Source organism: Maniola hyperantus, chromosome 19 (genome assembly GCF_902806685.2).
Source record: "Maniola hyperantus chromosome 19, iAphHyp1.2, whole genome shotgun sequence".
Classification (NCBI taxonomy): domain Eukaryota; kingdom Metazoa; phylum Arthropoda; class Insecta; order Lepidoptera; family Nymphalidae; genus Maniola; species Maniola hyperantus.
The window spans coordinates 11,953,621-11,976,375 of NC_048554.1; the positions used below are offsets into that span (position 1 = coordinate 11,953,621).

Consider the following 22,755-nt stretch of genomic DNA (forward strand, 5'->3'; position numbering starts at 1 on the left):
GTACAGTGGAGTTCATTTATCCTTTGTGTATAGACTTTCTGGTAATAGCTACATAACATGTGTGCCTAAGAGATTAAGAATATAACTTTTTTTTTTAAGAAACTAGGGACCCGCCCCGGCTTCATACTGGTAGCTTATTACAATTTTCGTAGAAATCTCTAATTTTATTGATAGTAAAATATAGCCTATGTCACTCAGGAATAGTGTAGCCACTTCAGCTTTGCAGCATTGCCACTTCAGCTTCGCAACCCATTGAGCTGTCACTCTAGTTCTCCTAAGGATCTCCTCATTTCTGATTTGGTCACGTAGATAAACTCCAATTATAGCTCTCTCCATCGCCCGCTGGTTGACTCTGACCTTTCTTATGAGATAATTGACAATGATGATGATTTATGCAGATGTAGGTAGCGACCTATTATAGATACAGTACATACACTTGTAGGACATCAAGGAGAAGTGTGCAAGGGAAAAGCTGGTAAAGTAAGAGAAACTGGTGTGAATGCCTTGCCTACCTCTCTCCACTTCCTAGCTGACTTATTAGCTCCAGTAACACTGTTGAGTCTAGCGGCCAGTTTGGCCCACTTTGCGGCGATCATTTGCTTGGCCAGTCGCCCTTTGCTGAAGACATGTCCTCTCCCAAAGTCCTTATTCTCTTCCATAAACGATACAAGAATTTCCATCTGTTTTGGAGACACCACAGTTTTGCCTACCATAGTGCCTTTTTCATATATTTAACCTCTTTAGTTTTTCTTGAATTTATACGTAGTTGTGTTATAAATGTTAATTAGAGTTGGTTTAATTGAGCATTCTTTAGAACTAGGAGTTTGAAGTATATATATAACAAAATTGAGGCCTCTTCTTTATTATTTTTCGAAAACAAACACATGTCAATGTCAGTGTCGGACTTCTTCTTTTCTTGTCTATGGCTCTATGAACTCACAGACTGTCGTCATTCATTGTCAAATCACAAATGTCTACTGACAAGACAAATAGGTATCTTTCAGAGCAATAACAAAACGCGAAACACGAACTTACAATGATCTAAACAAAACGCCAACTGCCTAAGCTTTAAACGGTGCTAGATATATAAAGCTATAGTCCGCGACAGATTGAGATGGCAATCATGGTATGAGGCGGGAGGGCACCCCGCACGTCGACCCCGGCCCCGGACCGGTTTGTGCTCGCGCTCTTTTTCTTGTTCCTGGGTACCTACTTACTCAATCTCACTGCCAAATTGCAAGGTAAAATTCCACTAACCAGGTACCTATTTACGAAAGGATTCGGTTATGACCCTGATAAAATCCTCCCCCGAAATCCATTCCTGGCTACGGCCATTTATAACCTATCTACTCTCTGCCTTACCTACTGCTTTCAATGCGTGACCTAAGAAAATTACGTAAAAAACCATAATTACGAAGTACCTAACTAGGTATCTATTAAATACCTACCCCTGAAAACCAAGTAAATAAAATATTGTGACAAAAAAGCAACTGCATCCGCCTACTCATCCATTAGCAGCATTGAGCTTTTAAAATGAGTAGATTGGTAGATTGCTTTGACGTTTCCCAACAGCACAATTTTCCTAATGCATCTCATCTTATCGATGGAATCTCCGATTAGCTACTTGCTATTCCATTTGAATACAAGCGGCCGCAGTGAGTAGGTACCTATTCTAAATAGAAAATGAATGGAACACAAAATAAATGCTTAGTATGAGATTTTACATCTAACCTACCTACGTTGATAGAATTCAAGCATCGAAAGTCGAAATGTGTTAAGACAGTCATACAGCGCCATCTGATGTTAGAAGGCAACGAAACTGAATTTAATTAAAAATCGATATTATTTAATATTACAGCATGTTTGTCAGTCTGTTTGTTACCTTGTGCGTTCGGGCATTCCGCATTGTTCTTGTCCGCAGATAGGCAGACTTCACACACCATTTGAGAACATTGTGGGGACCACTCAGGCATGGGTCACGATGTTTTCCTTTAGCGTTAACACAAATTTGTACTAAACTATTTACTTAATAGCTCAAAAGGGAGTTTGGATCTGAGGAAACAGAATAGCAGTTACCGAAAAATTAAGAAGTGCGTGCTCCGAAACTCTCTGCTAAGAAGATCGAACCCCGGACGCTTTTATAAATTCCAGTAAAATATCCTAAAATGTGCTAGCATTATAACTTACTAGGTGATGCCCGCGACTTCGTCTGTGTGGATTTAAAATCCCGCGGGAACTCTTCTTTCCGGGATAAAAAGTAGCCTATGGATGATGAAAGCTAACCCTATACCAAATTTTATCAAAATCGGTTAAACTGTTGAGTCGTGAAAAGCTAGCAGACAGACGGACAGACAGACACACTTTTGCATTTATAATATTAGTATGGATAAGTAATAAGGTAGGTAGTTAAGTAAATTGGTTGAAATAATAAATGTTTCATCTTTGAAATGCGCTATATTTTCTCTCAGTTGCAATAAACTACAAACAAAAGTTAAAAATAATAGTGTACACAATAATAGTAAATAGTAAATACCTATCTACTTATAAGGAAATACGCCATCTTCGCGTAAAAGCAAATATCTCGTGCAAAGAACCAAAACCGTTTTGTGAGGTGGCCATATCAAATATCATGAGAATAATGAAAATGGCTTATCAAACTACTAATAAGAAAAGTTAACAAAACGGTCAAGTGCGAGTCGGACTCGCACACAAAGGGTTCCGTACCATCGTACAAAAAATAACACAAACTCAAACCGAATTATACCAACGTTTTTCATTAAAATAATATTTACCTATACCAGTTTTTTTCGTTAAAGACTGAAAAAAATCTTGAAAAAAAATAAGGGGCTAGTGGGAACAAAATTCAATAAGTATATTGTGTTTTGTTTACTCTCATAGGTATTGTGATGGAAAATAGCGTGTGCCACTTGGGGCCAAAATATTTTGTTCTCGATCGGCGTATTTTGAATTCCTCGCTACGCTCAGCATTCTATTTTAGAATACTTCGCTTCACTCAGAATTCAAATAACGCCCTTGAACGAAACATCACTTTGGCCCCTTGTGACATACATATTATATAACTATTTAACTACTATTGAATGCTCGTGTCAAAAAATCCCAGTAAAAAATATAGTAAGGGTAATAGTAGTATACTATTAATACCTATCATTTCACTTTTATGGAGAGTTGATAAAAAACTTCAATATGACCACCATTTCACGCTTGACTAGACGAAAAATTCACCAAAAGTCAATTTTTAGAGGTAAAATTGAATACCCGATTTTAAAAATGATCGTAACAGATACGTTAAATTGCGTCTAATTATAAATTAACACAATATATAATTAAACAAAATAAACGTATAAGTAAAGACTATAAAGAAAAACATTCTTATAAAAATGTCTTATAAAAAGGACAAGAATTCTTATAAAAGACTTTTTAAATACTTTCCACGCTTGTTTTTCGTGCTCTGTTCTGACATGCAGTTTTGTTTACTACCCTCTTAATGGATGGAACACACGAGTCACGAATAACGAGATTGGACTGTAGTATTTATTAAAACGACAGGATTCTGAAGCTATCATTTGTATAAAATGGCTAGGTAAGTACAGCTGTTACTATATATTATAATTAGTATATTACATTTTATAAGAATACTTTGTTACTGGAGTTTTACTATTGCTTTTGTTTCTATGGAGGCAAAGTTGAGTACCTATACTTAATTACTTCTTTGATATAAGTACATACTTAGTAATATTTAAGTTTACATAATATTAATGTTTTCCTCCCGTTACAAACATAGCTAGTATGTACATGTTATGAAATAAATACATATACAAACTATTTTATTTAAATTTTTATTTTATTTTACAGTTACAGAAATATGCCATTAAATAATTTAAAATAAATCTCGACGCATAAAGTCGTATTTTTATCCATTTAAATAAAACTCATGTACGTTATTAATAGTACAATGTTTAAATTTTAAAATAAATCAGCACCAATCAAGTATTTTAATTTATTCTTTACCCAAAAACTAAAAATAATTTATGATAAATAATAATTATTTTACGACTTTATGCGTCAAGGAATAAAAACCATTTAGCCATTGAAACATCTTAAAATAAGGACACAATAAAATATAAAGGTAACATAATATTACGAACAAGATTTAGTTTAAAAATTAAAACCCGACCACCGCTGACAAACGGTTCATATTTTTTACATATTATGTATAAATTGCGGAATCTACAACCCTCCATTTGATACCAATCTAAAAATTTCTTTCTTGACGTACTTATAATATTTGATTGATATCCGCACTATTGGATTTGTCATGACGTCATATAACCTATGACAATGAACGTCGCATAGCCTATGTCATATCCTTTAGCAATAGGCTATAATATGAAAGTTTATTAATATTTTATCAAAATGTATAGTAAGTAAATTGACAATAAAGCAAGGGCCAAGGAACCGGCAAATAGACAAAAACATCCTAAAAACACATTGTACATAAAGGCACAAATAATTTAAGTAGGTACCTACCTAAGTTTATTCAAAAACTTATGTTTTTAAACTAATCTAATCGTTACATACTCATTTATTAAAATATAATATGTAAGTTACATTTAAGTAATTGATCATTTATTATTACATTCAAACGTGGAACAATTTACAATTGTTCACTCTCACGGATTCTCGTTTTAAATGAAAGCTCTTATTTGCTATAAGACTTACATTTATTCTTATAATTTACACGTATCGCACATCTACATCGGACTTTAGGGCTCTTATTCGCTATGACATTACAATCGTAACTGCAATTTTATGACGTTAAAGGTGACACTATTTGACACGGAATTAGGTACCTAGTATTGGTTTACATAGTACTTAATAATTCTATGGTATTTGCAAGTAGAACGAAAGTGTAGTAATCTTATGGTTTGATCAGCTTTAATCGACGTATATCAATTATGCAATAGGTAGGCACTAGAGTTGTGCCATAGCTGTAATTATTAATTATTAAATATTTATAAAATTGGAAAACTTGTAATTAGTGAATATTTAATTTATTTTAGTACACATGACACAATAGTTACACGCTTTGCCTGAAAGTTCGTAATGATGTTGTGAACGTACTTGTATGAGTGGTGTCAAACTTGATATCATAAAATGCATCGCTCGCAGTTACAATTTCAATATCAAAGAAATTCAGGGTTCAAATTTTTTGAAAGCACGCTAACATTTTTGGCACGCTACCTCATATTTTAGCTAAATTCGTCTGAACTAACATCTAACTCACTTGATAATAAATTCTTTGCTACAATTAACTATGTACATAGGAACAACTGTATATTTTCATGTGATTGATTTTTGTTTTAAATGAAATATATGTTAGGTGCTAAATTGTAATCTTTAGTAATGTATATTGCTAAAAATAATAGATTTTTACTTAAAAAATTTACGAAAAATACGATCAATCATACTAATCGATTTATTTATATTCTTCCATTTTGCATATTTTCTGAATGTTTGCATTTACATCGACGAAATATTTATAATATTTTTTATAGTAAGTTGAAAAGCAAAATACAAGACATAAAAATAAAATAAAAGTAGCTTGTAATGCCACGATCAATAAAAGGCTACCTATATTAAGGTAACGAGGTACTACGTATTTTACAAAAAAGGCGTAAGTATTTTTGCCACATACACAACAAATAATGCAAGATTTATTTGACGAATTCGATTAAAAAGATTTTATTCGACAAATAAATCCGAAGACTTGTTGGTCGAGTGTAGTCTTACGTCAGGTTGCAGTATTCAATCTATCTGTAATCTGTCGATAATTAGTTATTTAGCAACGTTGTTCGTGGATAAAGTATTGATCTTTGTGAAAAGATATGTAGTTAGTGACATACAAAATCCGACAGGAAAAATAAAATTCCAACTTTGTTTTGTTTACATCAGAACAAAAAAAGTGTTTAAACATTGCATTGTAAAACTTAACATTTAAAAAATTACAAATATACGTACGCCTAATCGTAATAAAGTAATATTTTCACGAGCACTTTTGAATGTCCTTAAGTCCATCTAGTAATTAATTATTCATTAAAGTTATTATTGGTCAAATATATTTGCCAAAAAGCAATATTTATAAGTAACTTATCGACGAATGTATTACAAATAGATTGAATATTGATACCAAACTTAAATCAACACAAATTTGACGAATCTAAATATTTGTTAATCAAACATGTGACAAATTCCACGATTTATTTGTCAAATACACTCCAAATTCAAGATTAGATTTAAAAGCCAATAATTGGGAATTGAATTGAAGATTAGATTTAAGGCAAGAAATTTAGTTTTTCAAGCGGGTCCAACGTCGCACACTAACGCAGTCCTATCAATGCTGGCATACTCCTTCCCCGAGCGCGGTCTCGTTACGTGCCTGTCTGCGGACACGTCACAGGAGCTGAACGAGGAAACTGATAGAGACTCCATGTAGTCGGAAGTGTCGGAGGCTCCAGAGGACGTGCTTTTGTTTGTCATCTGGCTGTGGCGCGCTGTTGTGTCCGTTTCTCCTGAAATAGATTAACAATGTTTTATTTTAAAAATCAATTATAGTCAAAAATATTTTTTTTTTACCAAAGGTTGTATTGTCAGGTTAGCTTCATGGCAATTTAGTGAAAATCTGATAGAAAGGTGATCGGAAGGAAATCTGAAATGGAGCATGGAACTCCACAACGGGTAACAGCAAATCAACCGCTATCAGTGTAATATCTTAGTGAAAAGTAGACTTTTAATAATAGATAACATAATTAATAATACATTTCTGAACTCACCAATTCTTTTCTTCCTCCTCGTAAGCGTGTCCACATCACAGGAGTTCGACTTGGCCATAATAGAGACTTCTTCGAACTGAAATGTCAGGTTCTTCAGTGGATCCGACGAATTAGACTTTGTAAACGGCCCGTGGACTGGCGTCAACGTATTTCTGAACAATTTGCTTTTATGCTTCTTACACGATTTCGAATTCGTGACGGGCATTTCAAATTCATTGAAATCTCCCTTGTGATGTTTGAGAGATCCTGTTGAAACTCCTGAATCGTTGGAGCTCGATGAATCTCTGTTCTTATCAGATTTACTCGGGACGCTCGAAGATCTACGAATTTTAACCACATCCTTAAACTTAGCGACGAAACTGTTGTCCGCCTTTGGTTCGGGAGATTTGAAAACTTTCCCCTTCTCAAATGCATCAGGAGTGTTATTTCTCACTGGTATACCTTCGTTTATGCAATCGTTTTTGCAAGTTCGTCTAATAACTGTCGGTGTGAAGCAAACTCTGTTGTTTATACTGTAGTCATCGTCATGTCTCTTAGTGAAATCTGCAGAGCTTGATCGTCTTGTACTGATCGTGTTATCTGTATCAGTGTGAGTTGGATCTGATACGTGACTAATTCGACTGATGTTATCGGAAAAGTTTTTACTGTTACTAGATAGACTGTTCTCTAACGGTTCCATATGCATGTAGTTCATATGATCGTTACAGCATTCTGTTGAAGGGTGAACTGTGTTCGATGTAGCTGTGGATATGTCGTCATCTTGCTCCGGTATATCTTCCAAAGCATCTAACTCTTCCTGACTGAAACCAGCGCTTCGAAGTATACGCAACGAGCTTTCAAATTCTTCTAACGTCGCTCGGTCTATATTCGCGTAATTGCTTAAATCTATTTGTGTTTTTTCGGATATCGGGGTAACATTAACGTAGTTGGAGTGTTCGGTATTATTGTTAACGCTAGTATCACATATGTTGTTGTTCTCGAGTGTTTGGCTTTCATCGTTTTTGGCTTCGTTCATTGAGCAGTCGCATTGCTGCAAAAGACATTTCAGTTTCTTTGGTGTGTCGTATAAACTTGCTGCATCCATATTGACGTCTACTGGATGTTCCTAAAAATAAATAATCTATGTTGTTATTGGAATTTCAGTCTCTATCTTTAAAAAAAAAAATAAGTCAGGTTTACCATTTTTTTCAGAATATTGGATCACAAGTGATATATCAAATCTAATAGTGAACAGGCATCTTCTGTGCGGACCCGTTTTAACTTTGACCACCAGTGGCGTGCCTGGTAGGCATTAAGATTTTAACATTGGTACGCAGTACTTTTATGCCTCTATGACCTGCATGTCACTGCAGGTCACATCACTTCTTTTCATGAGGTGAGACAGTAATCGAATGTGTAATGGTGTTTGTTTAAAAATTACAGGAAAATAATGGAGTACAAATAATTTGTCTTTGTTTCTTACCTGTATTAAAGGCATAGGCGTCTTTGGCACGTCATAATTCTCGTAAGGTCCGTTGAAGGATTTCTTCCTGCAGCAGCAGGGTTTGGGTTGTTGCCAGCACTGGCACGTGTTGCCAGTCTTCACTGGCACGGTGGGCGTGCAGCACGCCACCGGACTGGCACGTTTGGAGTCAAAGCTCTTGTCGAGCAGGCAAGCGCCTCGAGGTACTGAATACTCGGAAGCACTGCCACTTGATCTTGAGTAGATGGACGCTCGATCAGAATCCGAGCGTTTCTCCAATATGTTCTCCATCGTCCACACTGGTGACATGATTGAGCCTGGCGTGTGCATTGTTGATGACCTGAAAAATATGTTTTTTTAAGTTACAGTAATCTTAATACAGTTGCGTCTTAGTTGTCTAGACTAAAGAAGTCAGTTACAGAGTCATAAAATTAAATAAGTTCTTTAATCTTGAAGAGTTTTATTTCGATGGTAAATTAATTAGTTTTAGTGTAATTGTAGAATGTAAATGTTCCAATTTCAATTGGGCACATCACTAATTTGATCAATTTTCAAGATATACTGATAAAACCATTTAAATACGAAATGCCGTCAGATGAAACGAGACAATGCTTATATAGTCTAGAATAGACATCAAGGCTTGAATGACAGTCAACAAACCTGGTTAAATGACTGATCTTCCCAATGCAACTGGAACACCTGGGCAGAGACGTGGGCCTCCTGAACTTGTCCTCGCTACTGTCGAGGCTGGAGTCCAGGTCGGACAGGCAGTGCATGGTCTGACTGGCCGCGCCGCCCCAGGAGGGGGACACGGAGCGCATTGACTGATGGAAACAGTCGTCCATGCAGGAACTCGTGTCGGAGAACCTTTTGTCGAGAACTGTAAAAAGACAATAATCGAACATTAACAAGATCGGAAATACCAGAATCATAGATTACATTATTGGTCTCGCAGAATTTATTTAGTAATTGTAAATAACTGACATATCGTCACAAAATAATATCTTAAAAAGATATAATATTGTCATTTGAATTTTTGAAAAGAGCATCCGCCAATACGCTTGCCAGTTCTTTTTGGTAGTACCTATGGGCATTTTGAATCAGTGATAGATTCACTTGACGATTTGAACGGTTTTTGTAAAGTTTAATTTTGGATATAAAAAATTTCTATTCCCTGAAAATAGTTGATCTCAATGATAAAAAAGACTATGAAGTTTAAGTAATTTGGACTAGAAATGGCCATTTCATAGATACTCCGAAGAGTCTAAAAGCTTCTATTTTCTTAAAAATTTATATTTTTTAATAATTAGCAATCAATTTGAGATGTTATGTATATGCTTTGATTTTTACCTGATCCACTCCTGGAGGCGACACTTAGCCGCGAATGTGCTTCATGACTGTAGATGTTCAGGAGCTCCGTCAGTTCCCTGCCACCCTCGGCGGCAAAAACAAACAATCCCTCGCCTTTACCGCACCTCGAGCCACCTTCTACGCAGAACCGCTTGTCTACCATTCCGAACCTCCTGTAGACAAATAAAATGCTTGTATAGAAATCACAGTACAAAATACTATATATACTAGTATTTTGATAGAGAATTCATCTTTTGAAAAAGAAAGAAGAAAAGAAAGAAAGTGAAGAGTGCATGATTTTTTTGTCATTATCGTCTATCTATCTATGTCACTATCGATCGATAGACGACCATTGGGATGAAAGTCGCCTCTAAAGATCTCCACATAATTACAGTTAGGTCTTTAAAACTCGCAATTTTATAAACACATGATTAAATATGAAAAATGCAATTTAAAGCTAGATAAAAGAGACAAAATCATTTGTATAATCAAGGAATAGTAAAGGTCCAAGATGTAAGCCTTGTTATGCACGCTCTTTTTATTTACCACAATTCAATTAGGGACGTTAATAAGAAATTAAATTTAATAAGGAACAAATCGGTCGAAAAAAAAACCATTTCGAGTTGTTATTTATATGGGAAACAATAGTTTTCCATCCCCGGTTCCATTAGAGAAATTGCTTTTTATTTTCTAAATTGGTCCGTTGACAGTAAGTGAGATAGACCACCCGTATGCTCGTAACAAGTAATTAATTTACTGTAGCAGCAGTAGCTCTTAATGAGTAATTGTTTTAACTGCTTCTATGATTGATGATGACTGATTGAAGATAAATAAGAGATGAAAATTTGGTACAGAGTTAGTTTACACCCCGGGGCGGACATAGGCTACTTTTTATTCCAAAAAATTAAAGAGTTCTCAATACTAAATGTAACCCAAAAGGTTACATATAATTTCAGAACAATGATTATGAAAATAAATGAACAAAATATATTTGATAAAACCCAAAAAATATATTAAATGAAAACAAAAAATCCGAACTGCAAACAAACAATAGTGTTCTAAATTTAATTTCCTGCTCGCAAAGCTGCTCAGATAAGCGAAATTGTTTGACCGCGATGGAATTTCATTTCCGACGATATCAGCGCGCGCCGGTATCTGCACGATGCCTGATATTCCAGCGCTGGGAGCGTCTTATTATGGACTCTTCTATACTAGAAACGTCAATAAAAAATCTCGCAGAAATCGAAAATATTGGTGACATAAGCGTATATTATGTCCATTGCTATTTGCTTTGTACATAAGAATTGATGCCTAGGTCTATTATACATACCTACACTAAAAACTTCTTGAAAGTATGTAAATTGCAACAGTGAAAAAATATCAAAACCGATACATACATACATAATTACATACATATGAATCGAATAGGTATAAGATACTTATAATATGCCATATTTATTATAATTCCTACCTATATTCCTAACTATCTTATGTTCGCGACTTCGTCCGCGTGGACTAATTTCAAACTCCTATTTCATCCGCTTAGGAGTTGAATTTTCTACAATCCTTTCTTATAGGTCTACGTCATAATAGCTATCTGCATGCCCAGCCCGATCCGTCCAGTAGTCAGAGCTGTGCGTTGATAGATTTTATCAGTCAGTCAATCAGTCAGCTTTTCTTTTTATTATATACTAGCTGACCTGGCGAACTTCGTACCGCCTATACCAGTCGATTCTTTAATTTTTTATTTTTTTTAATACTTGCAATTTTTAAAATTTTTCTCTACGTAAGAACCATTCCCGTACTTCAAGAAATATTATAAGAAAAGAATTAGCGAAATCGGTTCAGCTGTTCTCGAGATTTGCGATCAGCAACACATTTAGCGATGATATTTATATTTATGATTTGATATTTATGAGATAGATTTTTAGATAGGCTTACTCATACTAACCCTGCAAGACTCAATTCAACCTCAAAGTCTACCCAGGATAATTCGCACCATCTAGTAAAGGTAGGCGTTCTGGCATCTAGGTCCCCCAGACTTGCTGAGTGTGTTCCGTATGAAACCTGAACCCGACGGCCTTTGACTCCAGCCTTTTCGCCTTTTTCCTTTTACGAAATGAAAATAGAGCCTTATTGAGCTCTCGCTGTACCATTAAATTGGTACCGCCTTTTGTGAATTTAATATTGTCTTCCGGTACCGTTGTGAATGAATTAATGAATGAATACAAAGAAAATATCATTCGTTTATTTTCATTACTAGCTGATGCCCGTGGCTTCAATCCGCGTGGATACAAATAAAATCGCGAAGTTTCCCCAAAATACGCATTTTTTACACGACCATTAGGAGAAAAACCAGTGGCCCTACCGCGGTTGTTTGACAGCTACAATGTCACGATCGCAATCATCTCTGATTGGTTAATGCTCGCTCACTATTGGCCACAATGCATTGATGCAACAAGAATCGCACAAATTCAGCCAATCAGAACAATTGAGATTGTAATAATGATTGATGCAGGTTTTAGACAATCGCCCTACAGTTTTATTCGATTGACATAAAACCAATTTCAATAAAATTTCGTATTTACGTTCAACGTTTAATATACTAAGGGATTACGGTGTTATTTTATGATAACAGAGCACAAAGAATTTTAAATATAAATAATTATAAAAAGCGTGCAACTTTGCGCTCGGGCGGCCCAGGCTACCGCTCCCGGTCCCGCAACGCGTCTCAGAGAGCACCCATGTACAACTTCAATAACATTTCGCCTTAAAGATGAACGCACACTTATCCGAGCCGAACGCGTCGAACGAGTCGAACGAAACGAATTTTGGAATTCTGTATATGAAATTTCATAAAACCTCGCACACTTCTCTGCGTCGAATCGTCCAAATCTGCAAGAACCCCAGAAATCCTAGACGCATTCGGATGACGTCATCAGATTCGGCGCGGATTATGCGGTTGACTCGACTGATGCGCTCGCAGAGCACAGAGCAACGCGCGAGTACTATTTCTTCATTGTTTAAAAAATGAGTGATTCTAATTTGAGTCGATTCTTTCGGCGCGGTCGATTCTTCTGGTGCGGATATGTGTGCGAGGCCTCCTTGACTTCGATTCGTTCGACGCGTTCGGCTCGGATAAGTGTGCGTTCACCTTAAGTGTGATCAAAGTCAAAGTCAAAGTCAAATGATTTATTCAAAATAGGTAATAATTTACGCTTATTGATGGTCTGGTATGGTGTTAGATTTGTAAGATATAGTGGTGATAATTATAACGCAAACTTAAAACTAAAGCTACGAGGGTTCCAAACGCGCCCAGGTCTGAGAAGAGCCCACAACAAACTCAGCCGGGTATTCTTAATGATCATATCCTTACTCTGTGACATGGTGATGAAAATTTTTAATCATGCCTAACTGTCCCGCCAGCAATAACGGCACCAAACAAGGGCGTCACTCCCGCGTCCCGCCGCATTAGAGCGATAATTAAAACCAGTGACCTTAGTTATTCATAAGAGGGCCCTTAAATAAAAGATGAACGTGACGTGATTCTCAAATCTGCCCTTAAATTGTGGAAATAGTCGTGCGGTACTGTATTTAGGTAGAGAGCAGAGACTATAGACAATGCATATTGCCACAGCAATTTATTTACAATCTGAATCACTACCCTACTATAAATGTGAAAGTGTGTTTGTTTGTTGGACCTAAGACCTGGAGAGGGACATAGGCTACTTTTTATCCGGAAAAATCAAAAAGTTCCCACGGGATTTATAAAAACCTAAATCCACGCGTACGAAGTCGCGGGCATCAGCTAGTAATAAAAATATCAAATCTACGTCTGCCAATCCGCACTGGGCCAGCGTGACAGACTATGACCTAAACTTTTCTCATTCTGAGGGAGCCCGTGATAAGTAGTGGGCCGGCGCGGTTGCATTACAGGGCATGGATATGGGTAGGGTCTAAGAATGAGAAATGTTTTGGCTATAGTCTACCACGCTGGCCAAGTGCAGATTGGCAGACTTCACACACCTTCACATACCCTCACAATCTTTATATGGAGACCGCCCATCTTTATATGAAAGTCAAGCTTGTGATAAAAAAATCATAAAAAATAGAAGTAAGTAGCCAAACGAATGAAAAACAATGACACGAGCCGAGTACGTGTGTTCATTATAAAAGTCTCAACTGACCGCCGCTTCCGCCTAAAACCAATTAACCACAACGTTAGTTAGCGGTGCGAATCGACCATAAATACCGGTAAAATGAAAAGCCAATTATTTCCCGGGAACAAAGAGTGTCATTAATTCTTGTTGGTTATATTTCTTAGCGCAATTAGCGCGCGAGGTGCGCCGTAGACGCCAGTTTAAATAATCTTACACCTTTTAATTAGCTTTGAAAAGGTAGGTAAAGGTGTAATCAGTGTTATGATGCAGCCAACACAGCACAATGTTGGCTGCATCATAACACTGCTTTCCCGCGCGTTGCTGGAGCGAGTCAAATCCACGCTTTTTTATAATTTACATAATCTTCGATTGTAATAAGAGAAGACATATTGGAGATGTCTCTCAACAAGTTCAAAGTTTTCATAAAACGTAAACTAATTGAAAAATCCTATTACAATGTAAAGGATTATTTAAATGATAAGCAAGCTTGGGAATGAGTTGCTTAACGACTTTGTGATAGTTCTAATAAGTTTCAATAATTTTGTAAAGTGGTGATAATAAAAAGAATACCCGGCTGAGTTTGTTGTGGGCTCTTCTCAGACCTGGGCGCGTTTGGAACCCTCGTAGCTTTAGTTTTAAGTTTGCGTAATAATTATCACCACTATATCTTACAAATCTAACACCATACCAGACCATCAATACGAGTAATTTATTACCTATTTTGAATAAATCATTTGACGTTGACTTTGAATATATAACTATTTATGTACTTATGCTTTTTTTAAGAGCGTACGTTTAGTTTAGCAAGCTAAAGCATCATTGGGCAGGTTATGTCGGTGGCACACGAGTAGTCGGTGGTATCGAAGAACGAGTGACCGCTGGGGTTGACTTGTTCTGAAGTACAGTGAAGTTGTAGACAACCCACAAATGCTACGCAGTTGCTTTGCAAATGTGGATTGTAGGGTCTACATCTACTGAGGATGCTCGGGTGTCGCGTTTGGGGCGAATAGTGCGTCGAGTGTGTTTTGAGATATTTTGTGTAGTGTCAAACGATATTGTTTTAAGGCTTCCTTAAAAATTACGACATCTTTTATTACTTTACCCAAATAACAAAAAATGTTATGTAAATAATTTTTAGGGGTTTATTTACGACTGAACCGATGGCCGATGGGGCAGACGTGTTCTGGAGTGGAGACCGCGTATCAGCAAGCGCAGTGTGGGACGACCTCCAACCCGCTGGACTGACGACCTTAAGAAGATAGCGGGAAGTGGGTGGATGAGGAAGGCGGAGGATCGTGTGTGGTGGCGTGCTCTTGGGAAGGCCTATGTCCAGCTGTGGACGCAAATAGGCTGATTGATTGATTGATTGATTTACGACTTAAGTATGTTTAAGGGATACGAACAATCTTAAACTTTTCTTCAAAATACTATCACATTTTACACAAATATTTTACAATGAACCAAACGCCAAAAGTCAAAGACTGCAATTGTGGATTGTAAGGTCTAAATACATCTCCTGATGATGCTCCGGTGTCGAAACGTGTGTCGAGTGTGTTTTGGGATTTGTGTGGTGCTGCGTGGTGGTGGCTGCTTTTTCCTGCATGTTTAGCAGTGGGGGAGCCGGTGGTGCATGTCGCATGCTGCATGTTGCACCATACAGATTCGACTTGTTTGAGCAAATTAAGATTTTGGTTTATAGTAAACTAGACTTCGTCCGCGTGGATTTACGTTTTTCAAAATCCCGCGGGAACTCTTTAATTTTCCGGGATAAAAAGTAGCCTATGCCTCTTAATCAAGAGTATAATCTATCTCCATTCCAAATTTGGGCCAAATCCGTCCAGTAGTTTTTGCGTGATTGAGTAACAAACATCCACACTTTCACATTTATAATATTATTAGGATTAGGATTAGGATTGAACTAAAATAGCTCCTTATTTGACTAAGGACTTGATGGTGCTTTAACACCAGTAATGTGTCCTTATCCATACTTCCATACTTAATATTATAAATGCGAAAGTGTGTCTGTCTGTCTGTCTGTCTGCTAGCGTTTCACGGCTCAACCGGCTTCAACCGATTTTAACGAAATTTGGTACAGAGATAGTTTGCATCCTAGGGGTATATTTCGGACGTGATACTTAGTTGGTTGGTTTTGGAGAAAAGCCGTAACGGATATACGAGTGCACTTAACGAGCGGAACCGTCCTACGACGACGGTTTTGGATTTTATAGGCAACCATAAACATACAGACATTAAAAAAAGTTTAACACCTCTTTAGTAATAAACAGCTGACCCGCCCCGGCTTCACTCGAAATTTCAGAAATCCTTTTTAATGGGGGATTTGTTATAGAGATAACATATACAGGGTGTACGTAGAACGCTAGCAAAAACGAAGACAGGCGATAGTACCTACCGCTGCTCGATTGCGGGAAAACTGTATCTAACATCATTACAATCTTAATCGTTGCGATTGGCTGAATTTATGCTATTCTTGTTGCAACAATACAATGCTGCCAATAGTGAGCGAACATCAACTAATCAGGGGTGATTGCGATCATGACACTGTAGCAGTCATTCTACCGCAATGGAGCAGCAGATGATTACTAATAATATACCACAAAAAACCAATGACTTATAAAAAAAACACGTTTTTTTTAAAAAGGAACGGTATTTTTAAAATCAGCAATGTATTGCAAATAAAACATGTGACTGACGCTAGAGGTCCACAAACGTCGAGTACAGTACGTGGTAGAAAGTAACGTACATCGACCTTTAGAAGGAGATAACGGATTTGTATTTTGTAGAGCATTGTCTCTGTTGTTCAGACCAACAGACCGACAAAACGTCATACAGGTATGAGTGACAGAGACAACGCTCTACAAAGCCGAAACCTCCTCAAAGCATAGCTGCATTACACATCTATGCCTATGGTGGAAAAGCAGCCTTATGGCCGTCGTAAAACAAACGCCGCAGAGCACGGAAGTCGCGTCCGCAATCGTAAAGCGTGTAATCAAATCTATAAGCCCGCGACTAGGCTTGTCGAAAAAATATCGATAAATTGATATTACTTATTTGTTCGATGTATCGATATTTAGGAGCAATATTTAATTTTTGATATATTGATGTATCGATTTAAAATTCCAACTATCGAAAAGGTAAGTATGAAAATCGTTATTTTTTCAGACCGACAAACAAATTTACCTAATTACATTTTTACTTTAGTTTATTTTATAGCTCATTCAAAAAAAGTTCGTTCACTATTATCTCTCTGCACGTCACAAATATTAGAAATTGAACCGATATATCGATATTTTTTATGGAACTTTCCACATCCTTTCAAAAAATATCGATACTTATTTGCATTTCTGACATCCCTAACCGCGACACTAAAGTGGGTTAAATCACAAACGATATTGTTTTAAGGCTTCCTTAAAAATTACGACATCTTTTATTACTTTACCCAAACAACAAAAAAATTTATGTAAATAATTTTTAGGGGTTTATTTACGACTTTAGTATGTTTAAGGGATACGAACACTCAAACTTTTCTTCAAAATAGTATCACATTTTACACAAATATTTTACAATGAACCAAACGCCAAAAGGCAAAGACTTTGCATTTGTGGATTGTAAGGTCTAAGTATATCTCCTGAGGATGCTCCGGTGTCGGGGTGAAACGTGAGTCGAGTGTGTTTTGGGATTTGTGTGGTGCTGCGTGGTGGTGGTGCGTATTGCTTGCCTGGTGGCTGTTTTTTCCTGCATGTTTAGCAGTGGGAGGGCGGTCGGTGCATGTCGCACGCTGCATGTTGCACCATACAGATTCCACCTGTTTCAGCGGATTCTAACAAATCTCCAGTGTCCACTGCCACTAGTCTATGAAAACGTTTGGTTGCACCTTCTATCATTTTCATTTAGTCTGTGGAGCTCACGTAGATGCAGCATAGAGAAAGGTAATAAAGACATCCGGATTTTCAATATCGACAATTTGCCAGTACGCTTAGTATAAGATTTTACGACTCATCAACGTTGCTAGAATTCGAGATTCGAAACACAATAACGTCAAAGTAAAATGGACCTTAAAAGCCTTGAACTAAAGTCAAAAATTCAATGCCGCTGATTTTAATTTCGCAAAGTTTCCGCTTGGAGCGCTGGCTATAGATGTGTAGACAAACTTAAAAACAAGCTTTAAAACAAGGCATTTAAGATCCAGTTTACTATAACGCAGAAGTGTTTTTGACACTCGAATAATCAACGTAGGTGAGACATAAAATCTAGTACTAAGCGTGAAGAAGTCTACTGTACATTTAGTCTATTAAGTTAAAGGGAAAGCATTGCCTACTTTCCAATAATAGAAATATTGATTAGATTCCAAAAACCGGCCAAGTGCGAGTCAGGCTCGCGCAATGAGGGTTCCGTACTACAGTCGTATTTATTCGACATTTTGCACGATAATTCAAAAACTATGGTGCATAAAAATAAATAAAAATCTGTTTTAGAATGTACAGGTGAAGACCTTTCATAATATGATAATTGATACCCCACTTATATAGTTATCTCACTTCGAAAGTTGAAAATACTAATTATTAGTTCATGACCACAATTTAATTTTTTTTGTGTGATCTAACCCTAAATTCACGGTTTTCAGATTTTTCCCCAAATGTCAGCTATAAGATCTACGTACCTGCCAAATTTCATGATTCTAGGTCAACGGGAAGTACCCTGTATGTTTCTTGACAGACAGACAGACAGACAGACTGACAACAAAGTGATCCTATAAGGGTTCCGTTTTTCCTTTTGAGGTACGGAACCCTAAAAAACGAAAGCATTAGGTGAAAGTTTACAATAAAAGTACTGAAATGGATAAAAACTAAATTAAAATTATATTAGTCTACTGACTATGTTGTCAGGGTTCTAGAATGGCGACCTCGAACCAGAAGACGCAGCGTTGGACGAACGACATTGGACGAGTCGCAGGGAGCCGCTGGATTCAGGCGGCGTGTGGAACTCCCTAGATGGGTCCGAAACTAGTCGGGCTTACTTCGACTAACCACGTGGTTACAGCCGGTATAATTTTTTTGCCAAGCACTGGCCCACTGCCAATTAGAATCAGATAAAAGTTAAAACTCGCAGATATCAGATAAATCTCTAATGGCTTTAATTTGGAACATTTTACTCATCCCGTTTGAAAGTTAAGAGATACTTTTAGGAAAGGTTAATTGCTGAAATGTAAAAAAGATAAAAATTAAGCTCTCTCGAATCTCTTACTTAGCTTCCGAGCTCACAACTTTTCCATCGGATTGGATTCTCAAGTCGAATGTCAAATATTTAACTTCGGGATATCTTTTGAGATTTTTCACTGAAGATTTCTTTATATAATTGGCTTCGATATCCTTTCGCTTATTTATTTGAAGATGATCAGTTAACTTTTATTTGTGTTGTCAGTTTATTTTACAATGATTGGTTTAAAAAAAACTATTTCTCACTTGCTTTAACGGTGAAGGAAAACACCGTGAGGAAATCTGCACGCCTGAGAATTCTCCATAATGTTCTTAAAGGACAGGTATAGCTGCAATAGGTGTATCAAGTCTACGGCACCGTTTTAAACAATTCCTTTAACAGTGAATGAAAACATCGTGAGGAAACCCGAATGTGTTTCCATAATGTTCTCAAAGGTGTGTGAACTCTACCAATCCGCACATGGCCAGCGTGGTAGACTGGCCAAAACCCTTCTCACTCTGACGATGATGATTTCAGAAATAATTTGCACTAATTTTTAATACTTTTTTCCGTACCTCAAAAGGAAAAACGGAACCCTTATAGGATCACTTTGTTGTCTGTCTGTCTGTCGGTCTGTCAAGAAACCTACAGGGTACTTCCCGTTGACCTAGAATCATGAAATTTGGTAGGTATAGGTAGGTAGGTCTTATAGCAGACATGAGGGGAAAAATCTGAAAACCGTGAATTTGTGGTTACATGACACAAAAAAAATTAAATTGTGGTCATGAACAAATATTGCTATTTTCAACTTTCAAAGTAATATTACTATACCAAGTGGGGTATCTTATGAAAGGGCTTTATTTGTACATTCTAAAACAGATTTTTATTTATTTTTAGGCATAATAGTTTTTGATTTGTCGTGCAAAATGTCGATAAAATACGATTGTCGTACGGAACCCTCAGTGCGTGAGTCTGACTCGCACTTGGCCGGTTTTTTTTGGGGTAACTTTTCCAGCCAAGTTCCGTTATCCAACGGGATTCGAGCTGAGACCTCTCAGCCCGCAGCAAGCCGCTTGTGACTCATCCATCACGATTGTCACGCTTTAATTGCCCTTCATTTTCGCAAATCGATAGGGGATTGTGACGTGTAAATATTTTACAGTGTTTGACAGCCCTAATTGATTGATAACTTAACTAGTTACACAAAGTTAAAGTAGTTGTTAATTGATATATCAAATAGAAAGATTTAAAGGATATGAAATCTCAGCACTGTTGTATCACCAGCTGGGTTTCTGGAGCACTTCGACCGTCCGTTGTGCCAGATCCTTCTTTCCACGCACATGCAAACTGTGGAACCAACTCCCATCGGCGGTGTTCCCACTAGATTACAACATAGGGTTATTCAAGGGGCGGACCAACAAATTCCTAAACGGTCGGCAATGCATCGGCGGTTCCTCTGGTGCTGCAAATGTTCATGGGCGGCGGTAATCACTTAACATCAGGTGAACCGCCTGCTCGTTTGCTCGCTATCTCTATTTAAAAAAATGTAACAATTTATTACAATATAAGTGGATAAATAATTTGAAACCGAATAAAGATATTTTCATTTTCAGTAAAAATAATAATTTAGAATCGCAAGTGAGAATTATAAAATTATTTATGTGTAAAAATTAATTTTTTACACGAATTACTCAAATACATTTTTTACAAAAGGTTTGAATTCTAGTAGAGTTCATTTGCATTACTAGAAATCGTTCAAATGCGCAGGCCTGATTGATTATCTTGCTTCAAATTATTGTCTGCCATGTTAATCAATAATACATAATTATATTCAATTATAACTACACTGTTATAATTATAATTGCTAATTAAGCTGTGATAGCCTAGTGGTTAGGACGTCCGCCTTCTGATCGGAGGTCGTGGGTTCGATTCGATCCAGGGCACGCACCTCTAACTATTCAAAATTATGTGCGTTTTAAGTAATTAAATATCACTTGCTTAAACGGTGATGGAAAATATCGTAAGGAATCCTGCATGCCTGAGAGTTCTCCATAATATTCTCAAAGGTGTGTGAAGTCTACCAATCCACACATGGCCAAAACCCTTCTCACTCAGAGAGGAAACCCGTGCTCTGTAGTGCGCCGGCAATGGGTTGAACATGATGATGATGACAAGTACACAATAATTATTAAACATTAATTACAAAGTTTATCGATACCTAGAGTACAATCAATGATGGGACATCAAAGGCAAACATGTGCGAGCGTTGTAGTCGCGTCTATCATTTCCCAAAGGCGGCTCATTACAGCGTTTGTTTAGTTAAGGTATGGCTCTAGGCTGAGCCGCATCGGAACTGTGGTGCAAGTCATAAGCGCTTGTATAAAAGCTGCGTGCCCCAAAACTTTAAGTTTAATAAATTGTTAAAGTTTAAGGGTGTCTGGCAGGGGATTGCCACGATACTAAGTGTCTGGAATGCATGAAGTAATTTCTCATACTATTCCGGAGAATCTTCTAAATATATAAAAGAAAAGGGTGACTGACTGACTGACTGACTGACTGATCTATCAACACACACCTCAAACTACTGGACGGATCGGGCTGAAAACTGGCATGCAAATAGCTGTTATGGTGTAGGCATCCGCTAAGAAAGGATTTTTGCAAATTCAACCCCTAAAGGGGTGAAATAGGGGTTTGAAATTTGTGTAGTCCACGCGGACGAAGTCGCGAGCATAAGCTAGTATATAAAAAAATTACACTTCATACTTTGACGTAAGATTTTTTAAACCTTTGTTACCTGTTATCTGCCAAAGCTACCATGATCCAAACTTCGTAGTTCCTCACTGTGTTGGGGACAATACGCAGAGAAACTTCCAGCTTTTATAAAATAACTAAGGTCTGGTCCTCGCGGGCTCTTACTCTATTAATTTTGATAAAGATTTCGTCACAAATAATGCAACTACTTGTGAATTAATCGCTTTGCTCTGTTTAATTTACGCCTAAAATTAATAATTATCAAGCTATCAGTCATCATTCTATCAGAGTCAGTCGATCATTATTTGTACCAACGCTACCTCTCGTAGTTTAGACCAGCACCGGTCCGTAAATGCCTGTAATCCAGAGTGAATCGTTGCAGGCACGCGTGCTTGCCCTAATAATGAAATTAGCCCCGACGTTTGTTGTCAGCCTTACAGCCTTTATTAAGTAAATAATAAATAAATAAAATAAATAATAAATTTATTCATAAGAATGCAGGTGACATAACATGGTTATAAAATTAGTTGGCGAGCCTTATGCATTCTACCTTAGAATATTGGTGTATGAATATTTAAATATTACATTACAGTTAAATTTTTAAAAACATGTAAGTACATATAAATTACAAAATCTTTAAAATTATATAATATTCAGAAAGTAAATTAATTAAGTCATACAAAAACAAGAGAAAAAAAATAGAAATAAAAACAGTCATTTAAATTTTACATGTCATACAGAGGGGATACCTAACTATTGCACTACAAAGACCATAATTTATTTCAGTCATCTAATCTAAGTCATCAGATTTACATTATTTAGATATTATTTTAGACAAATTATTTGAGCTCATCAATCAAATTGTATTGTACTTGTCCCGAGCCAGTTGGATGATTGTTTACGTTTTTACATGGATTTTGACCACATTCTCGAAAAGTAGCCAAGCCCATGACAGCTCGAACTACAT

At 36.8% G+C, this 22,755-nt stretch overlaps 2 protein-coding genes across 2 annotated transcripts in view; both read right to left on the reverse strand.

Moving 5' to 3' along the window:
* LOC117991406 (uncharacterized) overlaps nucleotides 1-22,755 on the reverse strand; it is a 311,428-nt gene that overhangs the window by 3,791 nt on the left and 284,882 nt on the right. Inside the window, exon 2 of the mRNA XM_034979001.2 lies at nucleotides 513-858. Within this exon, the coding sequence (XP_034834892.1) occupies nucleotides 513-713 (201 nt within the window). The 5' untranslated portion in view covers nucleotides 714-858. The remainder of the gene's footprint in view (nucleotides 1-512; nucleotides 859-22,755) is intronic.
* The window catches only part of LOC117991391 (serine-rich adhesin for platelets-like), a 165,557-nt gene continuing 145,236 nt past the window's right edge, over nucleotides 2,435-22,755 (reverse strand). Inside the window, exons 6-10 of the mRNA XM_034978979.2 lie at nucleotides 9,664-9,836; nucleotides 8,974-9,193; nucleotides 8,314-8,653; nucleotides 6,852-7,956; nucleotides 2,435-6,590 (exon numbers count right to left, since the gene is read on the reverse strand). Of these exons, the coding sequence (XP_034834870.1) occupies nucleotides 6,376-6,590; nucleotides 6,852-7,956; nucleotides 8,314-8,653; nucleotides 8,974-9,193; nucleotides 9,664-9,836 (2,053 nt within the window). The 3' untranslated portion in view covers nucleotides 2,435-6,375. The remainder of the gene's footprint in view (nucleotides 6,591-6,851; nucleotides 7,957-8,313; nucleotides 8,654-8,973; nucleotides 9,194-9,663; nucleotides 9,837-22,755) is intronic.